Genomic DNA, 21040 nt, shown 5'->3' on the forward strand with positions numbered 1-21040 from the left:
TTTATTTCATGATTTTCTTATAGTGTTTATTGCATGAGTTGGATTGAATTATTTAAATTTGATGTTTTTCATATATAATTGTACATTAATTGGCACTTCTTCTTTTTCTTTTTTGTCAACTCCCACCCAATCTAAAGTAAGAATTAGTTCTCCATAAAGATGCAAAGTTAAAAAGCTAAATGTTCTCTTTCTCTCTAACCAAAGATGTAATGCATGCCATTCATCTCATGTCAAATCGCTGACACCAACAACTTTAGTTCATTATCATATGTACGATGTATTATTCTCTCCTGTTACTGTACTTCACCTCCTATTATTCTCTCCTGTTTACCCTACTACTTCAACTAGAAAGAGTTTATCATTTTTATTTTATTCAAAAATATTTGAGAGATACTTGCTAAAATTTTAATTCAATTTAGTTAGGAATAGTAACTCAGAAACAAGATTAGGTCAACCAAATTATATTCTAATATATTATGTTTAACATTTTATACATTTATATAATATAGTAAATATAAAATATAAACTAAAGTATAATATATTGATGAGCATATATTTATTCACACTTAATAACTTTAATTATAGATTATTGAATTATAATAATAAATAAATTCGTTGTTTTAATTAATATTCATATAATTGGGTTTATTTGGGCCTTAATTATCATTTTTGGTAATTTTGTGTTTTTAGGATAAATGATTTGAAGTTGTCTACCTTTGTGAATGAGTCGAATATGCAAAAGTTAAGTTATTTATTTGAATCGAAACAGAAAACAAGCTCTGAGGAGAAGAAAGAGAAAATAAAAGTTACAAGATCCTAGAAACAGAATTGGAAACAAATCTTCTGCCAAATAAAAAGAATTATGGAAAGTTGGAAATTGTTTACAAAATTTAAACTACAATATTTTCTCAAATATCCTTGGAGCAGAAAAACCTATTAAAAAAGGGGTTTTCTTAGTTTCTTTTCTTCTTTGTAATTCTTTTGCCTTCGCATGAAAACTAAACCTTTTGGTTGATTCTTTGTGATTTCCCATTGAGTTATGAGGTTTTGATTAATAAAAGTTTTCATTTTTCAATTCTTTATAGCCATTCATCTAATTATTTTTATATTATCATCTCTCCAGCGTTAGACAAATCTACTGAAAGAATATTTTCTGTTTTATTCAATCTGTCTTTCATCTATAGCAATGATACATATATATAACCATAGCATTAGAACTGTACAGAACCGTACAGATTCTTTTTCTAACATAACATCTATAATTAAGACTAATTATAGACCCATTAATAGTGATTATATTCCTATAATTAAGTCTAATTATAAACTCATTAATAGTGATTATATTCCTGTAATTAAGTCTAATAATGATTTTGTCCGGTAATATCCCCTTGGAGCATGTAAGTCTTGAATGCCCAACTTGACCAAGATGGCTCCAAACTTTTTAACACCGAGAGCTTTGGTGAAAAGGTCAGCTAGTTGTGTATGTGTGGGCACATAGGATGGAAGAAGGCGCTTGTGAATGATTTTCATCTCGAACAAGGTGGCAGTCAACTTCAATGTGTTTGGTGCGTTCGTGGAAGACCGGGTTTTTAGCAATGTGAAGTGCTGCTTGACTATCACAATAAAGACGAATTGGGTCAGGATGAGGAACATGTAGAGAAGCGAGAATGTCTTTAATCCACTTTAATTCTCGGGTGGTCTTAGCCATTGATCGATATTCAGCCTCAGCAGAGGAGGCAGAAACCGTTTGTTGTTTCTGGGTTTTCCAAGAGATTGGGGAAGTGCCGAGTTGAATAAACCATCCGGTGAGAGATTTCCGTGTCAGTGGACAACTTGCCCAATCAGAATCACACCACCCAAAGAGTTGTAAGTTGTTCTCTCGAGGTAGGAGTATTCCTTGTCCAGGATGCCCCTTTAAATATCGAACAACACGAAGAGCAGCTTGCCAATGCTCGGAGCGTGGATTTTGCATAAATTGAGATAAAGCTTGGACACTGTAGGCAAGGTCAGGTCGAGTGAAACACAGATAAATTAACCTCCCAACAAGTCTACGATAAGTAGCCGGGTCAGAAAGAAAAGAACCAGTAGCGGAGCTCAATTTGTGATTTTCTTCACATGGTGTAGTGGCGGGCTTCGCACCCAACAATCCGACTTCAGTAATGATATCTAAGGCATATTTCCTCTGACAAAGGAAGATTCCGTTGGGGGAGCGAGCAACTTCAACCCTCAGGAAGTACTTGAGGCGGCCTAAATCTTTCATATGAAAGCATTGATTTAAGTAGCCTTTAAAACATTGGATGGCAGTACCATTATTCCCTGCAATCACAAGATCATCAACGTAGACTAGCACAACCAACTGTATGTCATTATTATTAAGAGTAAACAGGGAATGATCCTTCGGGGATTGTTGGAAGCCGTAACGAGTGAGAGAAGAAGATAGTTTAGCAAACCAACACCTGGGGGCCTGTCGGAGGCCATATAGAGACTTTTGAAGCTTGCACACTGCCCCTGGTTGAGATTCTTGGAAGCCAGGAGGGAGTTTCATATAAACCTCATCATCAAGATCACCATGGAGAAACGCATTGTGAACGTCCATCTGATGAAGCTCCCAATCTTTTGCGGCTGCTACTGCTAGAGTTGTGCGAATGGTTACCGTCTTTACGACAGGAGAAAACGTCTCGTTGTAATCCAAACCCTCCACTTGATGATTGCCAAGAATTACCAATCGAGCCTTGAATCTTTCAATTGTTCCATCCGAGTTGTATTTGATTTTGTAGATCCATTTACACCTAAGTGCCTTCTTTCCAGGAGGGAGAGCAGTGAGTTTCCAGGTGTCATTGAGTTCGAGAGCATGAATCTCCTATGCCATAGCATCACGCCACCGGGGTTCTCGGACCGCTTGAGAAAAGAACAGGGATTCCTGCTCGGTGTGTAAAGAGGCAAGAAAACTTTGATGATGTTTAGAAAAGGAATCACAATTCACAAAATCATGTATAGGATACGAAACACCTGAGGATTCTGTTGAAGGAGGTGACGGAACAGAAGGGCTTGACGGTATCGTGGTGGCTGCGACAAAATCGCGTAACCGTACGGAAGGCAGCTTCGCGCGATGCCCTCGCCCAAGGGGAACCGCGGCCGTCAGCGGTGGTGAAGAAACCGACGGTGCCGTCTCCGTCGGACGCGGCGGTGGATCCGCGGGTAGCGTCGAGGCTTCTATACACGGATCGGAGTCGTTGATAGTGTGGTCGAAGTCATCTGTGAGGGTAGCATCCTCCTTGGCTGGGATGGGAGATGCAATGGGTTGGTTGACGATGCATTCATCTAGGTTTGAGGAGGCAACTTCATGAAGAAAATGTGGGTCCGTTCCAGTTTCTAAAGAGTTGGCAATAATTGGGTTTTGCAATGGTGGTGCAGTGTCCATCTTTTTGGCTTCAAAATATGGAAATTTATTTTCGAAAAAATGTACATCACGAGAGACAAAGAAAGTTTCTGTTTCCAAATCAAATAATTTCCATCCTTTTTGGCCATATGGATACCCGACAAACACACATTTTCGGCTACGACTATCAAATTTATCCCGCTGTCTATTTTGATTATGAGCATAACATAATGAACCAAATACTCGTAAGTGCGCGTAACTGGGTACACATCCATGAATCACTTCATAAGGGGTTTTTCCTTTTAGAATGGAGGATGGTGTGAGATTGATTAAGTAGCCTGCAGTCAAAACGCATTCCCCCCAAAATTTAATGGGAAGATTGCCTTGAAACCGTAATGACCGAGCAACATTCAGAATATGCCGATGCTTGCGTTCGACGCGTCCATTTTGTTGCGGGGTCCCGACACAGGAAGTCTGGTGAAGGATACCTTGTTGAATGAAATATTGTTTTAGACACATGAATTCGGTTCCATTGTCAGAGCGAACCATTTTAACACATTTGTTGTATTGCCTCTCAACGAGTGTGAATTTTTTTTTCAAAGTCACTGATACCTCTGTTTTTTCTTTTAACAAATAGATCCAAACTGCCCATGAACAATCATCCACAATTGTCAAAAAATATGAAGCACCACAGGATGAAGGAGTTTTATAAGGACCCCATAAGTCACAATGAATTAAATCAAAAATATTCAAAGCTTGATGCGCACTTAAGAAAAACTTATCTCTCGTTTGTTTCGATTTTTCACAAACTTCACAAACTTTATTCAACTCATCACGAGTACATTTCCCACTTATATCAGGAAGCATTTGCACAATCTTAAATGACGGATGTCCTAATCTTTGGTGCCAAAGTGCTAGTTGATTTTCCATCTTGACATGACATACTTGAGTCTTCCGTACCCCACGATACCAATAAAGCCCATCTTTTCGTTCACCTGCTCCAATCAGCGTCCTCGAAGTGCGGTCCTGTATTATACACAATTTATCAGTGAATGTTACAACACAATTTTCTTCATCCGTCAATTGAGGTACTGAAAGTAAATTGCATTTTAATTTAGGAACATAAAGGACATTTTTCAATTCAAGTCCTTCTTCAAGAGTCACTGTTCCCTGTTCGCAAGCTAGAACACGTTCACCATCGGGTAACCCTACGGGGCACCCTTGTATAGTTTCCTTTTCACTCAAATTTTCCAGTGACCCGGTCATATGGTTTGATGCCCCACTGTCAATAATCCACAAATCCCAAATGCTCTTACCAGTCATTTTTCTCTGATTCATTTGATTTTTGTTTGCTGATCATATCAACCAGTACCTTCCATTGTTCATTGGTCAGACCTGCCATCTCAAGTTTCTTGTCGTCATTGTTGGCTTGACTGTTGCTTCCACTAGCGTGTGCCACATTTGCACGTGTCAGGTTACCTTTGTTTCGCATCCCTTGGCGTCCCCTGCTGTTCCATTTTCCTTCACTTTTTGGTCTGTCACCCCACCATTCGGGATATCCGATCAATTGGAAGCATCCCTTCATGTCGTGACCATTTTTACTGACTGCACGTCATTAATTTTTCTACCATATCTCCACGCCCTTTTTCTTTGTAGCTGGCCTGCATCGCGAGACCCACGACCAACCCCCTTTCTTCCGTTGATTTGGCCATCATTCTCACTCTTTCTTCTTGTACCAACATAGCATATACGCGGTTCAGAGACGACAATGGGTCTGAGGCCAGAATGTTTGATCTTACTGTCCCGTAGCTTGCATCATCCAACCCCATAAGGAGTTGATGAACCTTCTCCTCCTCCCTTCGTTTTTCCAACTGAGCACCAATCCCACACTTGCATCCACCACACGTACAAGATGGAATTTTGTCACTGTTAGCAAGCTCATCCCAAAGGACCTTCAATTTTCCAAAGTAAGTTGCCACCACCATTCCCTTCTGCTTGCATCTTGACAAGTCCGACCTTAGTTGTTGAATTCTAGGTCCATTCACGACCGAGAATCTTTCTTTAATGTCTTCCCACAAGTTATGTGCAGTCTCAGCATATGCTACTGTGGATCGTAAGCTTGGTTCAATGGTGTTTAGAATCCAAGAGACAATCATGGACTGCACGGTCCACCAATCTTCAAGGTCGGGTGCCTCATCCTCTGGTTGGATATGTGTTCCATCAATGAAGCCCCATTTTCTCCGGGCACAAAGCGAGATCTTTACTGTTCTTGCCCATTCGTCGTAATTTTCTCCACTTGCGTGATTATGTTTCCGGGATTGTCACTCGCGTTGAGATCATATGGCGAGTAGGTCTTCTTAGCACCTCCTCCTTCGTGCTCTGCTTTGTTGGCATTATTCTTTTCTGGTGCATGGTTGTGCACCGTTGCCTTTGCTTTGTGTTTGTCGGGTATCAGAGTTTTGTGCTCTGATACCATGAAAGAATATTTTTTGTTTTATTCAATCTTTCTTTCATCTATAGCAATGATACATATATATAACCATAGCATTAGAACCGTACAGATTCTTTTTCTAACATAACATCTGTAATTAAGACTAATTATAGACCCATTAATAGTGATTATATTCCTATAATTAAGTCTAATTATAAACTCATTAATAGTGATTATATTCCTATAATTAAGTCTAATTATAAACTCATTAATAGTGATTATATTCTTGTAATTAAGTCTAATAATGATTTTGTCCGGTAATATCTACACTACAATGATCTTAATTTGAGAGCAAAACGACATCTATCATATATATTCAAAATAAATTTATGATTATAAATATAATATTATGCAATATGAATATTATGAAAAATGAAATAGAAGATGATATTATCTAATTTAGTGTACATAAATTATTTATCTATTTCATTCTTAATAATATTTTTAAATTACAGTAAAAAATTAAAATTAAAAATTAATTACTTTTAGATATGAATATAATTATAATGAGCTTTTTATTATAACTTAATTTTAATATAATATATAATAACAACTACACCAAAAAACAAAATTAGCTGCAAAAGAAAGTGAAAGTGATGTTATGAACGCTAAATAGTGTCCACTAAACTTTCATTATTAAAAAAAAATAAAAATAAAGCGTGGGTAAGCATGGTTTATATGGAAATAAACGAAAAAAATTGAGTGGGTCGAACGGTTCCAATTGAAACTATAAATAATAAATAATAATAAAAATTTAAAATTTGGTAGGTTAAACCCCACACAAACATAATATATATATTAAAAAAATTAAATTTAAATATGCAATAAAATTATGAAAGTTAAGCCCACACTTTTAAAAATTTAAAATTGTGTGGTCACTCTGTTGACTAAGTCCACGCTTCTTTGAGTAAACAGTATAAAATATAATTTTGTGTGAGCAACATGTAGGTTAAGTCCACGCTTGTTTAAAAATTATGTGGTCAATATGTAGGTTAAACCCACCTTCTTTAAATAAACAATATAAAATATAATTTTGTGTGGGGAGCATCACTTGTGTCCCGCACCACTATTTTTATGTTGAGCATATTAGCTTCCAAATTTTAATGATAACTACACTTTGACATCCATTTGTTATACCTAGTGTCCCTTTTTTACTCATATTAATAAGCATTTTTTTTTTATAGATAACTAATATATTTAATTATTTTACTTTTAAATGATAGATAAAATTACATAAAAGTGAAAACAGACATGCATGTGGTTCTGGTAGTTTATGTATAAAGAGCATTAAAAGTTAGTACATTAAGACCTAATGAGACACACGCACTTACAACTTCTTGAAGAGATGGTGTGGGTCCTAAGCAGCACATTCATAAAGTGTGTTTGGCTCATGTTAAAAGAAGACAACGTGCTTAAAACAGAGCTTCAAATAAGTGCAGTTATAAAGCTGAGGCAGAGTAAACTGCATTAAAAAAATAAGTATTTTTTGTATTAAGATTATAATTTTCTTATTTTATTGAAACTTATAATATAAAGAAAAATTGTGTCTTAAGTCCATTTATTTTTAATATGCTTATCAACATAGAAATTTAGAGATTTTTTTTTTATCTGAAATTAAAGTTACATGTATAGAGTAAAAAGGGAGAAGTAAAGACAAAGATTCTATCACTGTATTTGTTAATCTCTTATGTCTTTCTTTATATGGAATGAAGACAGAGAATATGAGCACTTTACACAGTCTACTGCAGAAGATTTTGGAAGAGTGAAGCAAATTATTTTTCAATCAGAATTAAGTTACAAGAGATTATATAATACCTATGTTTTTATAATTTTTTATTTACATGTTTAAAAGTTGATCTAATTATTATAATTAAATGTTTTTTTATTTTTGAGAACCAAAGTTTTTTAAAATTTAAATTTAATTTTTTACTATATAATAATATTAACATGTTCAAAAAAAACTTGTAATACTCAAAAGTGTGGAATCGTTGTCCTTTTATTTTCTTAGTCCCTTCTCCAATGAATGACTGTGATATATAAACTCAGTTGGTGACTTTCAAATGGAATACAAAGTGTGTTTGAGAGAGACTCTGCAAGAAAAAGGTTAATGGAATAAGGACATAAAATAAACTCATATCATTTTAACATTGTGTTGTCTCACTCACTGCCTTACCTTGTGGTAGTGCTTTATATCCACAAAAGCCACACTCAAAATACTTTTATGGTATAATTTGTACCTTAAATTGTTTTTTTTTTTTTAATATGAGACTGTTCTGTACAATCCACATATAACACAAACTAAAATTAGCAAATAAAAATAAAAGAGTATGTTAGTAATCAAATTACATGATAAAATATAAAATAATATCAACATGTTTATTTTGTTTGATTATTTATCTACTTTATTTGTAAATAGATAAGGAAAAGATAAAAAAAACTATAATAAACACTTTAATTTAAATTTAGACAACAAAACTTTTATATTATGTATTTGAATCCTATATCCAGTCCAACAATGTTTTAGGGAATTTTTTTTCACCTAATATTTATAAATATGAAAAAATACTTTTGTACGCAACAATTTGAGAATATTTTTTTGGTATATTTTTTTTTGTTGCATAATTTTTAAATTACTTTTCACTTTCAAATTTTATAATCTGAAAGTTAATTTTTGTATAAAAAACTTTCAAATAACTTTTATCTTGTGTAATCTATTTTTTTTAACTATCTAGACATATTTTTTTGCATAAAAAAGAAAGCTTTTGAATTGCACAGTTGAAAGATTATTTTTTGACTTTTGGATTGTACTATAAAAAAAAGTGAAGCTTTTACTATACTGGAGCTTCGTGATGTATATTGGTTAACCACTTTAAAAACAAAACGTTCTAAATGAAAGTAACAAAATAAATAGAAAATCAAAGAAAATATATCAAGATAAGATTAAAATTAAGAACAGAAACATACTTCGCATAAGTAGAAAAGGCACCACAGTGATAACAAATGAAGCCCAAGAAGAAAGGATAACAGAGAAAAAATGAAAAGAAAAGAGTGAAGCTTTTACTATACTGTGTAAGCTTGATGCGCATTAATTAACCACTCTAAAAACAAAACTTTCTAAATGAAAATAACCAAATAGATGCGAGGAAAAAAATATATCAAGATTAAAAGTAAGAGATGTATTATTGTTTATTATTGTTCATTGTTATCTATTTCATTTCTGTTCTCTTGTTATTTGTTTGATTATTGAGTATAATTTTTGTTATTTGTTTGATTATTGAACATAATTTGTGTTGTGATTTGAGACTCTTGTAATTTAATTTTGATCATAATGAAGCTTGATTGATTGTTTGTGTCGGAGGTTTTTTACTTCTCACGTTAAGAAGGTTTTTCACGTTAAAACTTGTCTGTTTTCTTTCAATGTATTTTTTTATTGTCATTATTTGTTATTGTTCCTTACAGATTCTTACAAGTTAGAGAAATTATTATCCACTACTTATTATTATTGAGTTATTATTTTACTTTATTAAATTTTCCAACAATTTTTACTATACACAGTATGTGTAGCTTAATGCACATAGGATAACCACTCCAAAAACAAAACGTTCTAAATGAAAAAAAAAATATATGCAGAGAAAAGGCAGTTTCTTCCTGCACCCCTACGTTTTTCTTCCTGCACCCCCACAATGTAATGCAAAGATAAAAATATCCCTATTATTTTTTTAAAATTTCCAAAATACACATAAGACCCACACTACTCTTTCTTCTTCCGGACAATGCAATTCGGTAATTTTACAGAATAGGAAATCCACATTTATTTTTTTGCATTCCGGATTGGTGAATCCGGTAATCTTCTGGATTGGTGAATCCGGTAATCTTCCGGATTCACCAATCCGGTAATCTTCTGGATCCATCAATCCATAACAAAAATTAGACTTCCGGATTCAACAATCTGGAAATCAACAAGTTGCTTCGAAACACCCCTTTATTTGAAAAAAAACACGAATCACTTTCGAATTGATGAATCCGTAGCACACTCTCGGATTGATGAATCCGTAGCACACTCTCGGATTGATGAATCCGGTAACCTAAAAAACTCTAGTTTTTTAAAATAAAAGGTGAAGGTCAGTTTTGGAATTTACAAAATTGTGGGGGTGTAGGAAGAAAAACGTAGGGGTGCAGGAAGAAGAAGCCAATAGAAAACTAAGTCTCTATATATGAAAAAAGACAGAAAAAGAAAAGCGGGCCTTTCTAAAAGAAGCCCACAAACAAAAGCAGCAGAAATAAAAACTAAAACCCAACAATAAACAGAAGACAGAGGACAGGTGAATTTTTTTTTTTTTAAAAATGACCTTCAATGTTTTTTTCTTTTAAAATTCTAAATAAAAAAAAATTATAAATTATTTTCTTTTCTACTTAAATAAAAATATAAAATAAGCAAAATAATTTAGAATAATTTAGTTTAACTGTGGGATGAAGAAAGAAAAAGCCCAATGTTATAAGATAATCAAGGAAATTATACTCAAATATGTGAGGACATTTTGACGCATTCTTTTCTTTTATTTTCTCCTTCTATCTTTTCTTTTCAAATTTTTCACCTTATATATCTATGTGCTCTTCGTTTTCTTAAATTCTTATCTCCACATATAATTTTTTCTACAATTAAATTATACCATTTACACTAAGTTCATTTTGACTTCATAGTCTTTATATTTTTTATAATTTCTGTTTGTGATCAAATTAACCTTTTAAATTTATATATGATTACATTTATTGATGAATAAATTATCGAGTTTTCAACAAATTTTAAGTTCTACTTGAATTCCTAATACAATTTCAACAATGAGAGTCATTTTGAACTATTTATTTAAATAATGAATATGTTAAGTTTATGAAATTACATAGTGTTAGGATATTTTGTTAAATGGAATGAATGTTCAGATTTAAATTGATTATAAATTTAAATTGTTAAATTTATTTGTGCATATGAGTATTGAATAGTCAAAAATGGTTTTTACAAGGATATATGCATGTGTAAGTTTGAAAATAAATTTGAGATAAGTGTAAAGATTCAGTAGAAGAGTTTGATTTCATTAACATCTTTGAACTATTGGTGAGATTCAATGATGAATTATTACGTTTTAATATAAATATTTGTCTGAAAATGTTCAAATTTAGAAATATATGTTATAACATGTAATTTAGACTTTGTGAGTTCTAGTTGAAATGTTTAAACTAGGTCATTTGGATTTAAAAAAAATTTGAAAAAAATGTACATTTATAGATTGTGCATAATTTGTTCATGGAATTTGAATTCGATCAACAGATTTGTTAAATTCGCTTAAAGAAATTTGTTTTAAGTTTCATTTTCAAACTGATTTGTTTAAGAAATGTAATTTCCGCTTAACATGTTTAACAAAAACTAAAAGAAATTTATAAGTTTATTTTATTTAAATAAATTTGATATTTATGGATTTAATAGAATTATGGGTATATATTTTGCATGTTTCTCTTTAATTAGTGAAATTTATAATTTGCTAAAATTGATTAATTTTTATGAAAAAGTATGATTTAAATGAGGTATGATATGATAGATTATATTTCAATTTGAATAGTTAAATATGAGGTTATATGATGATAGTGTCATTTATTCAAAGTATTAGAAGTATTAATTATAGAAGTAAATAACTTGAAGGAAATATCTCTTACTTCAACAATGATATAACTCACATATTATTAAAATTATTATTATTATTATTATTATTATTATTATTATTATTATTATTATTATTATTATTATTATTATTATTATTATCAGTTAAAATCATTTATGAACACAGTCCACTACAATATAAACAGATATTTAATTTTAACACGATAAAGAACTTTCAATTTTTTTAAAATTAGAATAAAATGATTAAAAATAAACGAAAACTAAAAACTAGTTTTGGTTTTAAAATTTTGATTTCATTATTTATTCACTCTAGTTATACTATTTTTTTTATACTTAAAAATAATCCATCTTATCCTTACATATGCAATTTTAATCTATTTTAATTATATATATTACTTGTTAATCTCATTTTAGTTTTTATTGTTTAAACTCATAAAAGCTAGAAAAGATGAAAAACATTATATGTAGACTAAAAGTGATGTTTTTTAGTATTGGACTAGAAGATGAATTTTTTAAACTACAAAGAATAAATTTTTTTGTTTAAATGCTTACAAGTAAAAATCAAATTAAACATACCTTAAAAGATTGAGTTAGATGAACTTGACTTATTTATTTTTATGAACTAAAATTACACAATTGACTCATCGGACTATAAGTTGTGGGTAAATTAAGTTAGTTCATGAGTTGGTTTATCTAATTTAATAAAACAAAAATTAAAAAAATACACAAATATAAGAAGAATATAAAAAAATGCAACATACCAACAACACACAGAATAAGAAAATATAGATATAAAGAAAATTTTGAAACCAAAAAGGAGAAAAAAAAAGTCTAGAAAGATAAGAAAAAGTTGATAAGTTAACTCACTTCAACCTATTCATTATGTGTCACTTTTTAATTTGCTTAGTTCATAAACCTGGTTGTAATAAATTGACTCATATCATAGACAACAACTCTCTTTAACACCTATAAACACAATAGATGCATTAGAAGAAAATATTTCTAGCTTTAGTGTGATTCTGCAGACTGCAAATGAGACCAGTATTCCTTCACAAGCTGTCCAAACAGTGATTCTTCTCTCTTCATCAACTTCATTGGCTCGTCATATTCCACCAATTCTCCTGAAAAAACAGTCACACAATTTTCTTTTTCTTAGAGTAAGATCAAATGTTTTATTACTTTTTTATGCTATTAGAAGTGCAAATGTGAAATCAACACTCATTCAATAGAACTATCTCATTTCATTTGCAACTTACAAAATCGATTATTATAAAATAAGGTTTATATGCTTTGAGATCAAACATTAATAAGGTCTATGGATTAGTATGCAACATACCTTCATGGATGGCTACAACCTTAGTGCAGTCCATCACAGTTGGTATTCTGTGGGCTACCGTGATTACAGTACAATCTGCAAACTCTCCCTTGATTGTTTTCTGTAGAATCAAATCAGTTGCATTATCAATTGATGCAGTTGCTTCATCAAGCACTAGTATCCGACTTCTCCTCAAAAGGGCACGCCCCAAACAGAATAATTGTCGTTGTCCCATGCTCCAATTTGCTCCAGCTTCAACAACTGCATAAAATTTCATCACTACCAATTACTTAATCAAGCAAGACTTGATTTCTGTAAGGTTGTTTCAACAAAGCTTAAAAATGTACCCGAAGAGTCCAGCCCCTCTTCTTTCTCTTCAACAACTTCTCTCAATTGACATTTCCCAAGAACCTTCACATGCAAGCAACAACTAGTCCACTTCAGCAAATCAAAGAAAAGATAAACTACCAGAAAATCTCTGTTTTGATCAACTTTTTCATGTCAGGAAAGAAATAAGAAGAAAGGATCTAGTTCTTGTATAAACTAAAATCAGTTTATGAACTTAATTTTGATATAAGTTATCTCATTGAACTTCTCAAAAAACTAAAGTGCATATTATATAAGTTGATTTTAACTTTTGAAACTCAATTTTTCTTATTTCTTCTGCTACAGAGGCTTCTGAAAAAATTTTCCCAAACAGACTTAATGTACATGTTGAAAACTATGATATTATTAGCTGTTACCTCCCATATCTCTTGATCAGAGTGGTGAGATAAGGGGTCCAAATTGTATCTGAGAGTTCCATTGAAAAGAGTAGGATCCTGAGGTATGATACCAAAGCGTGACCTCAAGTCATGAAGTCCAATAGAAGAAATGTCTATGCCATCAACTACTATTTTTCCACCAGCTGGCTCTACCAGACGGAATAAGGCACCTATAAGAGTAGACTTTCCACTGCCTGTTCTGCCAACAACACCAATCTTGTGCCCTCCTTCAAATGTGCATGTGATCCCTCGTAGTACTAGTGGTGAATCAGGCTGGTACCTTATCTGTTTGGTATCATCAAACAAATCATGTGTCTAAGTGATAAAGTCCCACCTAAGTTTCAAAATAAGTAACTTGCAGCAAGTTCACTTTATTATACCTTCAAATCATGAAATTCTACTTTTCCCTCAGCTGGCCAATTAGTAGGTGGACGATTTCCCTCTATCACCTCTGGGGCCTCACTTGGTATATGCATGTATTGATTTAGCCTCTCTACTGATATGATTTGATTTGCTAGAGTGCATTGGTTTTGAATTGAAAACACTAGGGAAGAGTTCAATGAAAGGCCATATGAGAGAGCCATGCCAATAAACCCTGAATAACGTCACATGTGGAGAAGAAAATACATGCACAAGAGAGAATGTTAGATTTTGACAAGTAAATAACATATAATGTGTAAGGTATTAGAGAACACATAAAGTGACATTAATTTCAAAGATAGAAAAAAGTGAAGGGTCACCAGAGTTGAAAGTCCCAGGTGGAAGTACCACCATGCAAAGTGCTGCAGATGCAAAAACCACTGCACTGATTGTTTCTAACCTCAGCATCAACCATTCATTTGCTGCATAGGTATGAAAGTAAGGACTTGCATTCACATCAATTAGATCAAGATTCTTCGCAAAAAAACGATCCTCCTCCTCAAAAGCCCTTATTGTCACAACTCCAGCAATAGATTCAGCAAGATGATTAGCCACAAAAGATTTTGTCGTGCCATTCATCCGCATCAATTCTTTTGCAGTGGCATAGTAGTATCTCTACAAAATAAGATTCTTAGCAGACTATGTTTCCAGCAAACAATATTTTGTATTGAAATTAAACACAGTTATGCATACAAAAGCTTGAATAATATTTTAATTCCATGAATATGATCTCTCATTCAATTTTAGATTGAGCAAAGTTTAGATTCTTACCATTTTTTGTTGCTTTTTAGTTAAGAAAATTAAAATATTTTAAATAAAGACAATTACATTAATTTTGGATATATGATTCAATTAAGTAATATATTTATTATTTTATTGAATAATAAAATTACACAAAATATAATTTTATAACTTGTTTTTACCTTTTAGGGTATTATAAATAATATTTGTTTTTTGTGTATAAAGTATTATTTAAATAAGGTAATCACACATTGTATTTCTTATAAATTATGCATTTACCTTCATTTATAATATAATATAGAATAAAAAGTATATGTATTTGATAATATATGATTCATTTCAAATGTAAGTATTACATGGTTAAATATAGATACCAAATCTAAAAATAAATAAATCAAAGAATCTGTGTAATACCTGCAAGCTAAATGCTATGAAAAGCATTGGTACAGAGATAAACAAGACTTGCCAAGTAATGGCTGCTATAACTGCAAGATTTGAATAAGAAGTTGCAGTAGCTCCAACAGCAAAAATAAGGCCAAATGGGACATCGAGATCCACAGTGCTTAGATCCGAGGAGACCTGAACAAGGAGATAAAGTTAACAATATTAACATTTTCATTGCATTTCACAGTAAAGGAAGAAAAAAAAAACTATTTGATAAGCTTACCCTACTAAGAATTCTTCCCAAAGGTGTGGAGTCATAAAAGGACATAGGTGCATGAAAAAGGGAGTCTAGTAGCTGTAAAAATAAAGATTTTGATGTTCGAATACTCATAGCAACTACAACAAGACTTCTGATGAACAAGAAACATGCAGAAATAAAACCAATCAACAAGTACACGGCAATCAATTGCAATGTGCTGACATAAGGGTTGTCAACACTGGAAGCCATCCATAAGTTCTGAAATATCTGGCCAACTGTAAAAATAAGGTGAGAAATAGAAGCCACAGTGAAGTATATATATCCTTTGTTCTGAGTCAGATACTGCAAGTGAGGTTTGAACCCTTTGTTTCCTTTCTCCCTCTCTTCTTTCTTTATTAATTGGTTGCCTTGTGATGTTTCACACTGGTTCTCCATGTGTATTTTACTAATCTCTGTAACAGTATTTGAATGTCTATTAGAAGAAGTGACATCAACTAGTTTGTCAGAACCAGCGGTCTCCTTGTGAGCATTAACAAGGTCCTGAAATTCTTGGCTTGAGCTCAGCAGATGATGATAAGGAGCAGCTTGTATGATTTCCCCATTGGACATCAACTGTAAGTAATCATCTTGTCATCATTCAAAACTTTGAAGAAACAAAAAATAAAACTTCTGAAACAACAAATCTAAAGTGATTAATTAGAAGGAAAAAAATGAAAAAGACATGATCAAGGTCTTTTAAGATTAAGAAATTTACCAAAACAGAATCAAAGGCAGGAAGAAAATCAACTTGATGAGTCACAAGTAAGACTGTCTTCCCTGAAAGTCCTTCCATGATGTAATCCTGTGAAGTTTCAAAACCATCTATCAATAAAAAGCAAACATAAATAAAGTATCTCAAGAAATGGTGTTTTTTTCCATTACATTGAACAAATTTGTAGCAGTGTGTGCATCAACAGCACTGCATGGATCATCCAAGAGATAAATATCAGCATTCTGATAAAGAGCGCGAGCAAGTTGAATTCGCTGCTTCTGACCTCCACTCAGGTTGACCCCTCTCTCCCCTATTTCAGTGAGATCACCGTTTGGAAACAACTCAAGGTCCTTCATCAGTGAAGACCTATGAAGTGTTTCTTGATATTTTTCAGCATCCATGGCTGCTCCAAACAGTATATTCTCACGTATTGTACCTGTTTGTATCCATGCTGTTTGAGAAACATAAGCAAATTTCCCATGTACTTCAATCTGTAATTCGAAAAAGAAAATCAGATATCTAACAGTACAATAATACCATTTATACTGAAGTGGAGATAGGAATAAAATGTCCTTAAATGTTATTTGCTAAAAACCATTTAAGCTATCACAAGTTATTGCAGTGTTTTCTATAAGCATACAAGAGGTTAAAACTTACAGTTCCACGAGTAATAGGAACTTCTCTGAGAATTGCTGCTAAAAGGGTTGATTTTCCTGAGCCAACTTCTCCACAGATTGCTACTTTTTTCCCTGGTCTAACCTCCAAATTTATGTTTCTCAGTGTTGATTTTGACATGTTATCTTCCCATGAAAAGTTAGCCGAATTGATCAAAATTGAGCCCCTCGTATTGTCACTAAAACCTCTCCTAGCATTATCACTTTGCAGTTCAGGTGCCTCAAGAAATTTTATAATCCTTGCAAATGCAACTTTTGCTTGAATGACCACTCCAATTACATCAGGAATTGTTCTAATAGGATCTTGAACAAGGCGTAAAGTTGCAACAAAAGTGAAAACATTATTTGCATGCAAAGGAACATTAAGCAAGTAACATGCCCCAAAGGAAGCAGCAGAGACCAAAACAGGTGAGGCCCAAAAGAGAAAGTTGCTATATGACCTTCTTAATTGCACCACAGACAACCTTTCGAGTTCCACATCCCTCAACTTTTCAATTGCATTTCTAAAATTGGTTTCCCACGCATATAACTTCAAAACCTTCATGTTCACAAGAGCCTCGGAAGTGGTCTTCAATCTCTCATCTTGTGCCACCATAAGTTTTCTCTGAAACTTATGCTGCAACTTAGCAAGTGGAGTATTGCAGAGCACAGTTAGAACTATCACCGCCAATGAAGCAAATGTTGCCAGCCCAACAGCACGGAAAAGCACAACCAATGCAATACATAGTTGGACGCTTGTTGTCCACGTCTGGTGAAACCAATAGGGAAACTCTCCAATTCTATTAGCATCCACATTCACATAGTTCATTATCTCACCACCAGAGTGCGTCAATCTTGCAGCATTGGACAACCTTAGTTGCTTTTTATAAATTGCTGCAATGAGCAATGATCTAACTTTAATACCAATGAGTCTAGTGCGGAAGTACCACTGCCTTTGTGATAAGGATTCTATGATCTTTGTGAAGACCAGTGATATGGCCAACACATAGCCTTCATATTTGAAACTCGCATGACCCTCAGCAACCAATATAAAAGAATTCAAAAGCAAAGGGCCAGAAGAGAGAGTGATTACCTTTAGCAAAGCAAATAATCCTGATATCAAAATCTCCTTCCAGTAGCACATAATTATTGTCGTCAAAACTGATGGCTGTGATGACGGTTCTTTCTGTTTCTGTCTGTTCAATTGGTCTAGAAACAGAAAATAACAACTTTCTGCTTGATCTGCTTCGCTCAACTTTGGAATATCCTCTTCCTGAAGTGTTTTCTCCTTACCCCTTTTCATCAATGGATTCATCCACCAAAATGTCATCCTACTGAAAAGTCCAGCTTTTGAAAATAGTGTGTCATAACTAACAGAGTCAACTTTAATGGTCTCTTCTTTTAAAGGGGTATATAGACTTCCATTATATTCTCTCTCAGTGTCTCTGTACTTAGATTCCTTGTAAATGCATAATAGCAAAAAAATTATCCCTGGAAAAGATAAAACATCTAGAACTACTTTCAGGGATAGTTTTCTGCTATTAATTGAATAAAACAAGGATAAAACACAGAGAATGCCGGAAACCAAGAAGATTACAATAGAAAACATAAATAACCATGCTCTTGGAAGTTGTTTCAGCCGAAGACTTATTGTAAAAGCCACCAGCAACCATGTGAATCCCTGAATGAATTCTAGCATCCACCAATGAAGAGGAAAAGCATTTTGTGTTTTCCTCAGATTCTCCTCTAAAAGCCAAATGCCTGAGCACAAATGTATCAGCCCCAGAGAGCCATTGGCTAAGGCAGACACTAGCTGCAATTTGGAATAATTGTGCACTCTGATTAGACCCTGGGATGGTTTCTCTGATGACTTCTTGAGCATTGTAAATAAGATCATGATCAACAACAACACATCAATGCAAATGAATAGCAAATGGTTGATACACGAGGATGGATCTTTCAGAAACTCAAACTCATAAATGCATGGATTCCCTCCTGGCTCTGAAGAACCAGATTCCCCACAAAACATGCTGCAAAACTTCTCCATTTTATTTGCCTTCTAGTTGCTGCTCAAAGCCTCACTCTCCTTGTTCTGTAACATCAACAGGCAAAAAAAAAAACAGAAAAAGGAGATCATCAACAAGTTTTTGTGACTAAAACACACTCGAAAAACCACGAAAATGTAAGCCTGTAAAGGGTTTAATCATAGCATGTTTTGGGTTTGCTTAGCTGAATACCCCTTTCTTTTCAAACTATTATGAGTACGAAATAATATAATTAATTTGGAAAAGCACATTTGCATATGCAGGTAAGAGTAGAGATCAACTTCAACGACGAGAGGTATATATGATTATGGCATGCAGAGCTCACACTGAAAGGGCAACGCGTGTTTACAGGAACACTAACTTGTGAGATGGTCCTCGAAATGCATGCAAGGTTACAAAAGAAACGTAATCATTATTGTGACCGAATAATTGTGATCCCGTGGAAGTTGCCGACTCACACAAAAGCATTCCCTTCAGAGAGAAAAAGGCGGAAAGCGAAGAATCATGTGTAAGATTGAAGAACGAAGTGTGTGCCTGAATAAAGAAAAGCAGCAAAAGAAGCTTTAACCAAGTGTGGTCCTTCACTCCTTCTATATATTATAGCTGAATCACGCAGAAAAGTATAACATGCATACATGCATGTTGATGAAAGGGAATAGTAATAGTATTATAGACGGAAGATAGACGCAAATAGTGCATACACTGCCATTATTTGGAGTGAAGCCAGATTAAAAAGAAGAAGCATTTAAGAATAGAAGGATAATGCATTAATAGTGCAGAAGCGTGTGTGGGAAAACAAGAAGAGATAGGCAAAGCACGAAATGACAGGTTTTCGGGTGGTACAAAGAATCTTTGCATTTACAGAACAAATTCATTTCCCTTTTTCACTGTTTTACTTGTCTGCATTTGTGTTGTTCCCAGAAACAACGTATGTGAGACAAGGATGTTGTTTTAATCTGGGACCATCACTGTAATTTTTCTACACTCCCATTTGCCAAATCACTGTGAGAAGGAAAGAATCAAAATTGTATTATAAAAATAAATATAAACACAATTTTAAACTAAAATAATAATATTAGACAAAATGGAAGTGTACAAAATTATAAAAAAAATTTAAAAAATGTGTATAATACGATTATATAATAGAGTCTATATGTTAACAAAACTGCTAAAATTAAAAGTAGAAATAGTTATTTATTAAAATATGGACTTATGTGATGAGGTACAGAAATTTTGAATGACTATAGATTGATATTTTTAACTAGGTCATTGCCAGTTAATATTTTCAAAATAATTATTACAGTTTTATTTTTAATAAATTTTTTAAGTTGATAATTATAAGGAGAAAGTATTTTTAATATCTACTTCCAGATTAGATTACGTAGACTATTGAGTTAGCCAACAAGAAATATTATGAAGATTATTATTATTATTTTTATTGCTGTTATTGAGAGTTGTGGTGGGGCTTTCTTCCATTTTAGGTGTAGGTTGGTAACGGTGGCTAAAAGAAGGGAAATGCTTTTCCATCAGCATAAAAAGGACCGGACCACCGAGTTCATCATTCAATCGGTTACGTGATAATAATTTAAGCTATAAAAGAAATTATTCCAAAATAAATTAATTTGTAAAAGTTTTTTATTTTCTATAAATTTTAGAAAAATCTAAAAATAATATTTGAGTTGTATCTGATTGAGACAACTTAATCTTATAGACACCAGACATCTTAAGTATCGTGTTAGACATTTTTTTCCTTGTAGTTAGTTTTGTAGTGAAAATGTTAATAAAACCAAATTAAAATTTCCACTTATCTTCTTCCCTCCTAGTCAATAAAAATCAAATTAATTTTTTCTCTTTTTTTAAATTTCTCTAAGACTTTGAAAAACTCAATTTTATACCAATTAATAATCATAAATAATTAAAAAAATAGGTTGATATAATGGAGTTGAATGTTACATTTTTGTATTTTAGGCATGTCATATTAAATGTAATTTTTTGTCGGCAGCTTTCTCCGCTTAAAATTGATCCTTCAATAATTTAATTTGATCATTTTGTGAGAATATATATATAGGTGCTTTAAATTTTTATTTTGTTCATTTAAAATTAATTTAGAATATTTTGCCTTCTAATTAATTTAAAATTAACTTATCTGTGACTTGATTTAATTTGT

The 21040-nt window shown here is 32.7% G+C and overlaps 1 protein-coding gene across 6 annotated transcripts; it reads right to left on the reverse strand.

Moving 5' to 3' along the window:
- Nucleotides 1-12373: 12373 nt before the first annotated feature.
- Nucleotides 12374-19592, reverse strand: LOC137828284 (ABC transporter C family member 10). 6 transcript variants are annotated; one of them, XM_090305128.1, is made up of 12 exons: nucleotides 19332-19592; nucleotides 16833-18920; nucleotides 16346-16666; nucleotides 16179-16265; nucleotides 15449-16036; nucleotides 15196-15360; nucleotides 14361-14655; nucleotides 14001-14215; nucleotides 13600-13905; nucleotides 13204-13267; nucleotides 12878-13117; nucleotides 12374-12662 (listed from the first exon to the last, which is right to left on the reverse strand). In XM_090305128.1, the coding sequence occupies exons 2-12, from the start codon at nucleotides 18873-18875 to the stop codon at nucleotides 12550-12552; spliced, it is 4437 nt and encodes a 1478-aa protein (XP_090161254.1). In that variant the 5' UTR covers nucleotides 18876-18920; nucleotides 19332-19592; the 3' UTR covers nucleotides 12374-12549. The 6 variants fall into 6 exon arrangements, with proteins under 6 accessions (XP_090161254.1, XP_068490879.1, XP_068490880.1 ...); XM_068634778.2 differs by having other exon boundaries at nucleotides 19199-19577; XM_068634779.2 differs by having other exon boundaries at nucleotides 19235-19514.
- Between the last annotated feature and the right edge of the window lie 1448 nt (nucleotides 19593-21040).

The sequence above is a fragment of the Phaseolus vulgaris genome, chromosome 7 (assembly GCF_051622355.1).
Source record: "Phaseolus vulgaris cultivar YP4 chromosome 7, ASM5162235v1, whole genome shotgun sequence".
Classification (NCBI taxonomy): domain Eukaryota; kingdom Viridiplantae; phylum Streptophyta; class Magnoliopsida; order Fabales; family Fabaceae; genus Phaseolus; species Phaseolus vulgaris.

Excerpts from the sequence above, each read along its gene's own strand:
- LOC137828284 (XM_090305128.1), bottom strand. The coding sequence starts at position 18,875 with ATGGAGAAGTTTTGCAGCATGTTTTGTGGGGAATCTGGTTCTTCAGAG. Across the intron at positions 16,266-16,345 it reads CTGCTACAAATTTGTTCAAT|GATTACATCATGGAAGGACT; the intron begins GTAATGGAAAAA and ends GAAACTTCACAG. Across the intron at positions 14,216-14,360 it reads ACCTGGGACTTTCAACTCTG|GGTTTATTGGCATGGCTCTC; the intron begins GTGACCCTTCAC and ends GACGTTATTCAG.